Source organism: Phytophthora infestans, genomic scaffold (assembly GCF_000142945.1).
Source record: "Phytophthora infestans T30-4 supercont1.59 genomic scaffold, whole genome shotgun sequence".
Lineage (NCBI taxonomy): Eukaryota > Oomycota > Peronosporomycetes > Peronosporales > Peronosporaceae > Phytophthora > Phytophthora infestans.
The window spans coordinates 159,186-171,467 of NW_003303700.1; the positions used below are offsets into that span (position 1 = coordinate 159,186).

The window sequence follows — 12,282 nt, forward strand, 5'->3', positions numbered from 1 at the left end:
CGCCTCTCTTCCGTCGACAGAGTTCCTCCCAAAACTCCATCGATCCGTGGATCTTGTTTCATTCAGCAGCGTCTTCGTCGATCCGACCTCCGACGACGCCTCTTCCCCTGGCTCAATCTTCACTTGAGCATCTTCTTGGGACTCACGGTGAAATCCCGAGTCACCAAAAGATCCGGGCACGCGCACCATTGTGGTGTAGCGGGATCAGCAAAATCTGCGAGATTGCCGGATCCAGCTTACCAACTGGACCCAGACACCGACTAAGGGAGGGGGTCCCCCGATGATCCGTGTTCTGCTGAACTTTCCTCACCTTGTGTACCCGTCGGTAGGGCGGGATCTTGCTCTCTCGGTAACTTCCGAAGAGTTCAAGTGGTGAAGCTTGAGCGTCTTGGCGAGACGTGGGGATGGGGTGGAGCAGTAGTGGAAAATCTTCACACTGCGTCCGTGGATGGTTCCGTATCCTAAGCGAATATTCGAGCTTATGGATCCGGGGCCTAGATCGTGGATCTGGCTGTAGGGTTGCCTTGCGGGTGTGTTCCCTTGCCTTTGTAGTTCCTTTGTGTCGTACTTGCCACCTCCTGTGACGGGATCTTGAAAGTTGAGAGCCCCTAGGGTGTAACCGACCAAGTAGTAAATTCGGTTAACCTGTCGGATCTGCACAAGTAAAGGAAAAGCTCACTAGGTTGTAGGATCTGGCCAATGTATTATCCAGTTATCACTTCCAACACTAGATTCGCAATTCCCAACCTTCTCGAAGCTCGTACGGCCAATGTAGTTCCGGTTCTTGAGGGCAGGAAGGCACTTGCGTGTCACTGTGCAAATTGGAGTCTGTATTGATATTTAAGCCTATACCTGCCTGGATTTCTACCTTCTATGTCTTTCATCTGCTAAATCCCTTACCAGGCTCGGCTGCATGTCCCTTCTTCCCTTGACCCATCATCCCAGCTGTATTATCTTCAGATCCACCGGATCCATGACGTAATCATCATGGTCACCCTATTATGGGTACACTCATCCGGATCCAGGTCGCTTGGATCCACTTCACTGTAAGTTTGCACTCGTCGTCGATCTGAGCTCTCCCATCGTCCAACATCATCTCGCAACCGTCTGTGATCTCCATGGTCCCACGAAAGTTCGAGATCCACTGTATCCATCATCCCTATACCCTGGATCCAGGTCCCTCCAGGCGGGATCCTCCCTCCTTGGATCCGAACTCGGAAGTATGGGATCCGGGGTACCTCGCGGTGGATCTTGACTCTTCATTAGCCGTGGCTACTAGATCCACCTTCAGAGGGCACCGACCATCCTTCCTTCATAGGATCCACACTCGATCCACTCTTGTATAGTATATCCCATATCCATCTTAGTGAATCCAGGTAAGGGTGGATCCGAGGTAAGTCTTGGTGGATCTTGCCTTCTCGTACATCGCTCAAACCAGATCCATCGTCATTCCATACGGGGTGCTGCTCGCCATGGCTAATCCACCACAGGCAACTTGCATCCGTGCCAGCCAACCCAAATCCTCTCTAATCACTTGAAATTGTCACTGGTTCGGGATAGTGACCCCGCGTCAGGCCCATACTCTTATTTCTAAAAAAGCACTTCACCACATCTTTGACAGCCGACATGGCAGTGTGCCACCTCTTCATGATGTTGACGGTCGTCGTGGACAATGTTCCAACGCCCTCGATTTTCAGTGCGATATCCTTTTCAGCTAGACTTTTAGTTTTTCCTTGAAGCGAGGTGACCTTTTGAGAGCAGCGCCTAATAATATCCCTTGGTAGGATCTTGCTAATTTTATCAGGGAACAATAGCGAGCTGGTCGGCACCTTGTTTAGACGGACTGCAGTAATTCTTATGGTTTTCTCGAAATAAAAACTTTTGAAGCTTTTTAAAAATTGTCTTGATTCGTATGTCGGAAGTCTTGAAAAAATCATATCAAGTGACTTTACTGTCAGCGGATCGCGATTATCAGTTTCGTGGACCTCCTCCACCAAGTAGCCGTCATCCATGCCAGCCGCATCTAAATTAACCTCGACACCTGGTTGAGTCACTGCTCCTACTGGTTCGCCACCGAGCCGCTCACACTCAGCATTCAGCATCACCGCCTCCTGTTCTTTGCGGATAATCGCACCTTCATGTTCCACCGACCCTACGCTCTGCCTCTGGAGAGAAGCCTGCGGCTCTGCGCCATTAACACTACCAGTAGTCGCCGTAACGCCGTGACACCCCTCTTCCTCTTCAGCAGCACACTGGGCAGATCTCTCACCGTGGCCCTCGGCATCTCCCTTAGCGCGACTACTGTTTTCAATCGCCATCTGCGACTGCGTGAAGATTGGTCGATAATGGTCAATAAAGCGCCATACCCAATTTTGCTTCGTGTGGTCGTTTTGTATAGCAAATTCTGGTATTTGCTCACAATATCTCTGTAATTCAGCCACTGAGATTTTACTACCGCCTTCAACGCAGTTCCGGTAAAACTGTAAAACTCGATCTTCGTATGATTTTTCTTGGCGGTCGGGCCCAGCACCGCTCTTCCTGTATCGCCCGGGGTCCAAACTCGGCTCTTTCACAAAGGAGAGTTTTGAGTCTGATAAAGCTTTGCGCCAGCCGAGAAGTGTGGATTTCTTTACGCCTAATCCAGACGCTGCCTGGGATGTATTCCATTCTCTGTTTTTCGCCCAGATCTTTAGCGCCTTGGTCTTGTCGGCCTCCGTATACTGTACGCAGCGGCGCTTCTTTTCCATGCCGCACAAATCCAAATCAGTGGAGGTAGGCAGATAAAAAAACACGGACCGGTCCATAATTTAACCGGTTAAACATTTACGGTTGGTAAAAAAGATTACTCGACTGGTCCAGTTAAGCTGCATCTGTGTTCAAATTAACTCGACCACATGCGTGATAACTCGACCCGACTGGTCGAGTTAAGTTGCATCTGTGTGCAGGTTAAGTCGGCCGAATGCAGGTTAGTTCGATTTATTCCAGGCCGGTATGACATCAGTTAAAAACCTCTGCTGACATATATCAAACCGACATGGTAAGGCCCACGATATATCGAGGAAGAGTCAGTAAGTGATAGCACTTGGAAAGCTGCGGTAGCCTAGTGGTGTCGCTTAAAAGTAGCCTTAACATTTTGACGGTACGCAATTCTCTTAAATCGCGACGGTAGATGTCGGTATAGCAATTATTGATTTGACTTAGGGCTGCCTATTAGCTTTGGTACGGCTCATGGGATTAGTTGGAAGAAGAATCGGGAGATATAAGCTCGCTCTCGCTTTGGATACCTACTGGTTTGGTCGAGTTGGAGCAAAGCCCAATTTATCGTGATTAAATTAAAAAACAGTCGCTATACGCCTTTATCATAAAATGTGGTGAAAACAGCAGCGAGCCGGTCTAATCGACAAGCCACTATCGCTCTCAAGCAAATATTGTAACGCAGGTCACCGTAGGTGCTGGATACTAGATGTCAGCTAACCATCATACCCATATATGACTGTATTATCGCGAGCAAGAAGAACCAGCTCTGTCGAGACCCCATCTAGTGACCAGAGTGAACTTTGCTCCATCGATAAAGTTATTATTCTTAAGTTGGGCAGTCAAAGACCTGTCCTGGTCATAAGTCTAGATGTTAAAGATTTTCATCCTACCTTACTACAATACCTTAGTTGAGCAAAGTCTCCATTTCTAAAGCCCTCGTCATTCGTGGCGGTCGGCCATTTAAACGCGGGGAAGGAAGCCCAAACAAAATCGAAGGCGCGCGAGTTGCCTCTGTTTCTATTCCTCTGCGCAGGCTAAAATTGTTTGGCACTCCATTATGAGCAGTAGTTATTGGGCTGAGAGAATATGATACTTGTAAATGGTGCTCAATATCAAAGTTTTGCCAATCCAAGTTCTCGACAGTTTGGTTCATTGGAGCCATCGCAAACATTCCATTGGGTAGATCGAAGTAAGTGCTGCGTCTAACACCAATGGTGCTAGAGTTTTGCAAGAGCGGTCTTTGCCGTAAGAAATGGGGTGTGTTCATGATACAGGGGTCGAAAGCTGTCCACGCTACAGTCTCAATAGGCGGGATAAAATCCGAGTGTGGCTGACCGCTAAAAGTAGACATTTCAATCGTGCTCCCCGCTGCTAATGTGGCCCAGTCGTGGTTGGAGGGGGTATAACCATCTTCAATACGGTTGGTCTCTCTCGAAACTCCGCTGTCACCAAAGGGTTCACCGTACCGAAAGCCATGTGTGTTGTTCGTATCAGTTGGCACTGGCGTTTGCAACGTCATCTCACAGTTCGAAGGAGATTCACGATGGATCGCTGTTTTTTACGCGCTCGCTTACTCATAAGCTTATCACCATACCCAGGTCCGATACCGAGAGCTGATCTCGCTACGACCACATGCGAGCACACACCAAACTTTAAATGAATAGCACAGCCACACTTGTTGATCTCAGCATCCACGAGCCATCCATCTTGTGGCATATTGACACGATGTGCACGGCGGGTAGACCATTTTACACTGTCACGATACAGTCGAGACGCCTTGCTTTTTTCCGCCTTTTCTAAAACCAAACCTAGTACGAATGGATCTTCTTCGTTTTCAACCACGTTGTTTGCAAGGCGTCGCATTGTTTCCATCGCAGTGGCGTCAATATGCACCTCCAGAATATGCATCACCTGGACTCTTGTCTCATCATTCGTACGAGCCACAAGCACAGCCTTTGTTTTCAGCATCCATTTTGCCGCCTTCTTTAACTCGCCGTTTGGTGTCGGATGTTGTCGGTGACGGCACGTCGGACCCCACATCCTCAGCCAGCCTAATCATACTTCACAAAAGTGCGCACACCTCACTCGCTTTGCGATGAACATGCCTCTTACAGTTGCATTGAATACCTCACATGGATTGTTTGTTGTAGCATAACTTGAAGGGGAATGAAAAATCTGCCATCTCCAATATCTGCCTTCCGTCCACTGCTCTTCAAAATATGTCGCAAATGCACTTAGACATGGCGCAGACCTCCAACTCGAAATTACTCTATCCTTCACTGCGCAATACTCAGTGTAACTTGTCGCGTAATGCATATCCATTATACCTGTGAAAACAGCGACCCCTGGCCCAGTTTCGAGATGCCTTGTTCTTTTGTGAACGTTGTAAAGTACGTGGAAAAAGCACATCAAATATTTGCTGTCACTGAATGCAGCTACGGCCCGAAGTGCATTAAATTGAGCGTCTTCCGCGTCGCCCAAGATGGCATCAACCCGAAGGGTGGGTCTGAAATAATTTTTTATACACTCTGGCGACGCTGTCAAAGGCCATTTCGTACTCTCTGTGGGTTCGAGCACTGACGATCACAATTGCGGCAAGGTGATAAACCCTTGACCGATCCGTGAATCCACACGAGACAACAGGATAACCTAGGTCGCTCAGTTTAAAGTCGCGTCAGTGTGAAACAAGCGAAAATGTTCGCTTCCATGAAGCTGCTTTACTTTTGTCAGCAAATTGGCTGTTGTTACACCCAAAACGAACGGGTCTTCTTCACTGCCCTTCCCGATCCGTGGATGTCCATCAACACCATCTACAGGCCCAAATAGAAATGCTGCTGCCGCGATGGTAACCCCAGTGGAGGTGGTGCAACATCAGCTGTACGACGAAGGTTACTCCAAATATCGCGTGGTCGTACTCCGCATGAATCCATTCTAGTAATAAATTCTTTCACTTCATCTGTTATCGGTATACGATGTTGTCCAGCGCATTGTTCCTCCCCCCTAAAGTGTTTTTTGTCGTTACAGTAGACACGCCACGCGGGTCTAGATGTACATTCCCAGTACTTCCACTGCACACCACACTGCATACCTCCATTCATATGTTCCTTGCTTGCACATGTCGGGCTGATACACTCCAGTCGTCTTTCAATCATAGCGTGGTCGGCGTTGCATATCTTACAGTCCATCTCACGCTTTACGTATGCACCGGAGCAGCAGAAATCTGAAGCTCGCAGCTTGATAAAGTCTGCGCTCGTTGCATGTTCCGCCAATAGTGCCCAGGAATGACGTGGCATCCTTCGGTTTTGCGCTCGGTGCTAGTAGGATAAGCACAGGTGCCAATGAGATGAATGCACGGCGTGCCGGGGGTCAACTGGAGTTAAAACAGTTTATGGCGAGCAACGGTAGAGCTGGTTGTAACACGACTGCGCCCGCTCCAACCAATCAAGCAAAGATGCACACTGCTGATGCTGGTTTACTCGACCGGTCGAGTTATTGTGCATGTGGTCGAGTTAACCTGCAAGCAGCTGATGCTGGTTTACTCGAACGGTCGAGTTCTTGTGCATGTGGTCGAGTTATTGTGCAAATGGTCGAGTTATTGTGCATGTGGTCGAGTTATTGTGCAAGTGTTCGAGTTAACCTGCAAGCAGCTGATGCTGGTTTACTCGACCGTTCGAGTTATTGTGCATGTGGTCGAGCTATTGTGCAAATGGTCGAGTTATTGTGCATGTGGTCGAGTTATTGTGCAAATGGTCGAGTTATTGTGCATGTGGTCGAGTTATTGTGCAAGTGGTCGAGTTAACCTGCAAGCAGCTGATGCTGGTTTACTCGACCGGTCGAGTTATTGTGCATGTGGTCGAGTTATTGTGCAAATGGTCGAGTTATTGTGCAAGTGGTCGAGTTAATCTGCAAGCAGCTGATGCTGGTTTACTCGACCGGTCGCGTTATTAATATTGTGACTTGGAATTGCCATTTGAAAAAAATATGCACGTTTTTGATGCTATTAAAAGTACGGTACATCGAAGGTGAGTCCGGCTTTGATGCGTACACATCTTTTTGTTAGTGCTGTTTTGCCGGAGCCCACAAATCTTTTGCTGGCGCCCCAAAGTGAAGAGATTTGTTTGCTGAAGCCGATTTGATTTTGCTGGCACCCCATCTTCTTTTGTTTTCACCCCAAAAGGTGTTTGTTCGCACCCCGGTCTCGTCGTGATGATGTCGCGCTTGCTTACAAAGACCAAGTGTCTATTGAAGAGCTGCTAAGCACGGCGCAGTGAATACGACGTGTACCATTGACTACTGCCACCGATCGAATAGTGGACTCTGCGTGCAGGAAATCAGGACCCATCATAACTAAGTTGACCGTAATTACCCGTACGAGTCTCTTGAGTGTCTGCAAAAAGGGAAATAGACGCTCCGTAAACATGCTCAAACAAATGTCCGTCTACCACGTTCTTCTACCAGCACTGGACCTAAAGACAAGGTAGTCGGAAGCGAACCCACTGATCTGGGTACATATACAAACGGAGCCCGGAAGAATTACCTGGAGTAGTGGCATGTCAATAGTTATTGGCCAATTTATGGCCAGTGTATACTGTATACTTACACAAATCGTTTCTATCCGCTCAACCCACTTCAAGATTGCCAGACCGGGAGGCATCGAGATGGCGCCGAGAGGGATGGATATCTGGTCCGTGGAGGGCATCGCAAGTACCATCTTCTTCTACTTGGACTTGTCCACATTCGATGCACTATCGCACTTCATCCAAGCAGTGCCTGAGCTCCGAACTTATCTAAGTGACGGAACATTATGGACCCAACTATCACAAGTGCATTTCGGAGGGCGTCGGTCCCCCAGACTGGCTGTAGAAGTGCTACCATACTAGAATCGAGACTGGAGTTGGACCAGTCGAGAACTGACGTGTGTCCAGTTGCAGGAGTTCCTGCAATCGCTAGACGATCGCAAACGCTTCGACGAGCTCGTGACTGTCTTGTCCGGCGACATCCAACACATTAAAGACATCGACGGACAGCTATTGGACGGGATCGCGTTCCCGACTAACCCTCATCTTACCAACCACCACGTCGGAGCAGCGGCGGTAGTATTTGCACGCGCAGGCCACGCACTCGATGGGTTCATCCGCGACCCATCCTTTCGAGGTGTGCGACCTGTTGGATCCGTTGTTGTAACACCAGATTTTGAGGCTGGAGTGAGCAAACTCATCCATTGTGTAGGCCCCAGTATCCACATGGAGAATTGCTACGAACTACTAAGTACTACCTATAGAAGAGCCATGGAAGCGATGCTGCGGGAAGGTCTTCAGTGCGTCATCGTGGCGTCCGTGTCTACGGGTAGTTTGGGGGTCCCACCTAAAGAAGGAGGTCTAGTGGCAATGCGGGCGATTTAAGAGTTTCTAGTCGTGAACGACTGGCGAGGAAAACTGGCAGTTGTGTGCAACGAGAAACACGTGCTACACGCGTTTCAAGCCGGGAAGAGTGCTGTGTTAGAAAGCTTCAACGTTATCCCGCCACTTCCTAACGACCGGTGGCTGCATTAAAATTAATATCGGCTGTAATGGCACCGCAAGACAAATTGATTTATTTTTACATTTAGCATATGTGAAAACACTAGAAATGACACTCGACTGGCATAGCGACGGATGAGGTTATAACTAAATACACCATTTCAGGTTCGTTCTCCCCACCGCAGGAGTTCGATACAACCACCCCAGAGCCGACTTGCACATAGGACCGGGCAAATCTCAGTTCAAAACACCCAATGTCTGAGTTCAATACACACAGGTGTCTCTTTGCCAATTACTGCGAAAGTACCAACTTTTGTCATTTCGAGACCATTCGAGAATTCAAAGGCATCCATCCATTCATCGCTTCGCCTCGCGCCCCTTTCGTTTTGGCAGAATAGGTAACTCTTACCCTGAAGACGTTCGTGCACGTGTCCTCGAGGCAGCGAAGGAGGGTGAGAACTGGCGATTGGTAGCAGCTCACAACGGCGTTGTGGTGGAGACTGCGCGGGCTCGGGTGGAATGGTCTCGAATTCTCGAATGTTAGTGAAATGACAAACTTTCGCAGTAATTGGCAAAGAGACACCTGTGTGTATTGAACTCAGGCATTGGGTGTTTTGAACTGAGATTTGCCCGGTCCTATGTGCAAGTCGGCTCTAGGGTGGTTGTATCGAACTCCTGCGGTGGGGAGAGCGAACCTGAAATGGTGTAGAACAAGACGAATCTTGCCACTCTGCCTTTTGTGAAGATACTGATCCCACACCGAGCTCCCCATCAAAAATTATTAGTATGGAGTTTCAGAATCATGTGCCCTAAAAGAGATGCACGACGTGCGTCGTGTAATACATATATATCTAGCTGTCTGACCATCAAGGTGCTGTCGACGACGACGTGTAGACGCCTCCATATTCTTCCGTGTATTAACAAAGGCTTTGGGCCTGCAATGTCGCTGTTTGGTCCCACATCTGCCAGCATGTTACTGTCGCGAGCCGTCCTTGGATGGGACGGTCGACGCTGTATAGAAGTAGAGCAGTACGGAGATATAAACAGAAGCAACAAGCTAAAGACAAATGTCAACACAAATTCTTTTCTGCTTGTTGTCTCCAAGGAAAATTCACGACTGACCTCTTTCCTTCTTCCTTGCGGCCAGCACTTCGTCCTTCATGGTCCTCGTTCCCGCCGTCAGGCACCGTTTCGCAATCATTGTCCACGATTTTGTACACCACGACAGCGAGGCGGTACCGCTCACCCCACCGCCTCACCGCGAAGATACACTGTCCTTCAGTAGCTCCGGTCCCCCATGACTTCCGTCCTCGTCATCCACGGGGACCGTACGCTCTAGCCGCGCTTGTCCCACGGAGACCGAGACCGGCCCACAACTTCTCAGCGACCCCGTCGTGGCCCTGCATGGCTTCATCGAAAGCGTGGCCCACACGAATCTGGTCGGCCGTCGAAAAGTGCGGAGGAGGGTAACGGAACTCACCGTGCCCAAGACGGTGGCCGCCAGAACCACTCGTGACACCCTCCCCGACTTAAGCTTGACGCCCTCGTCGAGCACCCGTAGGGCCTTGATCAGCTTTCCGGGCACGGTGAGCATCTCGGCGCGCTCGCACTTCGCTCAGCCGACGCACCTTTGGCTTGGGACCCACACAGCCGTCGGCCCTCCAGAACGCTTCGCTGAGGCGCTCGGCCTGCTCCTGCTCCTCAAGGTCCTTCGTCCACCGGGCGTATCTGTCCTCAGCGACTTGCTTAGGCGTGCGTCGGCCCTTGGAGGCCTCTCCCCACCGCATTAGGCGACTAGTAACGGCTAGCAAGACGGTCAAACCACTGGCAAGCACCACATCGTCGTTCCAGACGAATCCGCCGTCGACACCCAAATGCCCCTCCGCCAGTACGTAGTTCCCCAGCAGTAGTAGCGCCCCGACGCCGCAGCTTCCATAGAGAATCCATTCCACAAACTCGTACACGTAGACGGCCGTGTCCAGGCCGGCGTGGGCAAACAATCCCATTAGTGACGCGAAAGCACGGAAAACACAGCACGCACGGTCCATTGCTCGGTGACACTCCGCGCTGGAGCCAAACACAATACTTCACTGTAGACTTGCAGCTCAACTCGAGCACGTCGGGTAGGAACACGCACCACAAGGCGTGATAGGCCTCCAGCCAGCGGTGGGCAAGACGTCCCAACCCGTCCTCGCTTTCCGCCTCGTCCTCTAGCACCACCATCGGCGTCTGGAACAACGCCTCGTACAGCTTCCAGCGACGCACTGCAGGAGTCCTTTCCGCAATCCTCACGTAGTCGGCGAAGATCCGGTAGCGCCGGATGCAAGTCTTACACAGCCCGGTTCACTTGATCGCAAATTTCAATACAACGCCGACGATCCGCCCCACCACACACCACAACGGCTTGGTGATCATCCAGCCGACGGCGCCGCTCAGGGCCCAGAGCAATCCAGACCAGTGGCGGAAGGCTGCCGCCCACGCCATCTCTGTCCACGGATGACGCACGACGCTCCACTCAAACGCCCAGCAGACCCCGGCAAGCCAGACGCACCACTCCTTTGCCTCAGCGAGCAACTCAATCATCGTAGCGCAGCCCCGAACGCAGGGAGTCCGATCTTTGCGTAGTCGTGCGTACCAGCGCTAGGCCGGTCCAGATAGGCAGGAGCCATCAATCATCGTTAAAAGAACTCCATCACCGTCACTTCTCGGCGCTGGGGCGAGTCCACGCCGTAACCCACGATCCATCGTAGTCGGATCTGGGACCGTGCCGGGCCCTCGTCACAAACCGTCGATCACGGTGGACAAACCGTCTCCCCCACCAGCGCATCCGGCGTATCACTGAACCATTGACGGTCCCTGACTAGGTCAAGAACCATCAGCCAAGCGGTAAGATCCAGACTTTCTCGCATTTCCGCATTCGTTTCCTTCTCCTCACGCCGCCGCAGCTCTTCCCGCCTTCAACCATGACCAAGACCAAGGAATCCAGCAAGGATGTCGTCGACCGCCGTCTCCGCGCCCGCCTCGACAGCAAGGGCAAGCCGTCGGAGGAGGACATGTCCTGCGCGCCCAAGTGGACTTCTACGCCGAGCTCCGAGATCACCTGGCCGTCAACGAGGCCTCCTCGGGGCTGCAGGCAGTCGACGCCCTCGCCCTTATCGCGGATGACGACTCCCTACCGGCCACGCTGACGGAGGTCGTGACGCTGTTGCCGCCGCCCGGCTCCTTCGAAGACGGACAGCCCCCGACTCATGCTCTCTTTGCGCCGGAGCCCGACACGACCATCAAGCGTCCTGCCCCGCGCAACAAGGCCCAGTCGAAGCGTCCGGCCAAGAAGCGACGCACCACCGCGAACTCCCTGAAGTATTCCCTCGAGCTCCCCGTCGACGTGCCGGCCGCGATCCGTCGTGACGTGGATCGCCTTATCAAGGAGGCGGCAGGACGAGGGAAGACTCCTTTTCGGCTGGCGTATCCGTGGTCCGGGCAGCGAGCCTGGTACGACCCGCAAGAGCACCCGCTGCTTCATCTTCTGCACTGGCGCTTCTGGATGAAGCACCGCGCTACTTTCTTCATCTGCGCCCTCTACGCACCCACCGGCAACTCCGACGCACGCCGCAAGAAGAAGTCCGTCGCCGTGCAGGTCCGTTTGCGGCTCATCAGCGCGAACATCGAGGTGTTCGGCTACTACAGCTTCCTGGCCCAGCTGGAGGACAAGGCCCACGACACCCTGATGTGGTACGGGGGCAAGGCGGCCGCTCACTCGGTAGCGGCCAAGACTCAAGCCGCTCAAGTCGACCTGGCGACGTTCTACAAGAAGGATAGGGCTCTCTCCGACCGGACCATCGCCCGCGCTCTCGATCCGTTCTCCACCGACGAAGACGGCTTACTGTTCCGTTCCGGAGCTGCTGGAGCAGACCCAGGCGTAGACATCACTCGGAAGCCCCACCTCCGCCTCTCGGACGTCGCCCTGGGCCGCATCGCCATGGACGTTGCCAGCCGGTCGCCTCCC

General features: G+C 51.8%; 1 protein-coding gene across 1 annotated transcript; it reads left to right on the plus strand.

The window, feature by feature from the left end:
- Positions 1–10,596: 10,596 nt before the first annotated feature.
- On the plus strand, positions 10,597–12,199 carry PITG_17650 (uncharacterized protein; the record flags this gene model as incomplete). Its single annotated transcript, XM_002896464.1, has 4 exons — positions 10,597–10,764; positions 11,141–11,162; positions 11,222–12,036; positions 12,188–12,199. 4 exons carry the CDS (start codon positions 10,597–10,599, stop codon positions 12,197–12,199), a joined length of 1,017 nt encoding a protein of 338 aa, XP_002896510.1.
- Positions 12,200–12,282: the final 83 nt, after the last annotated feature.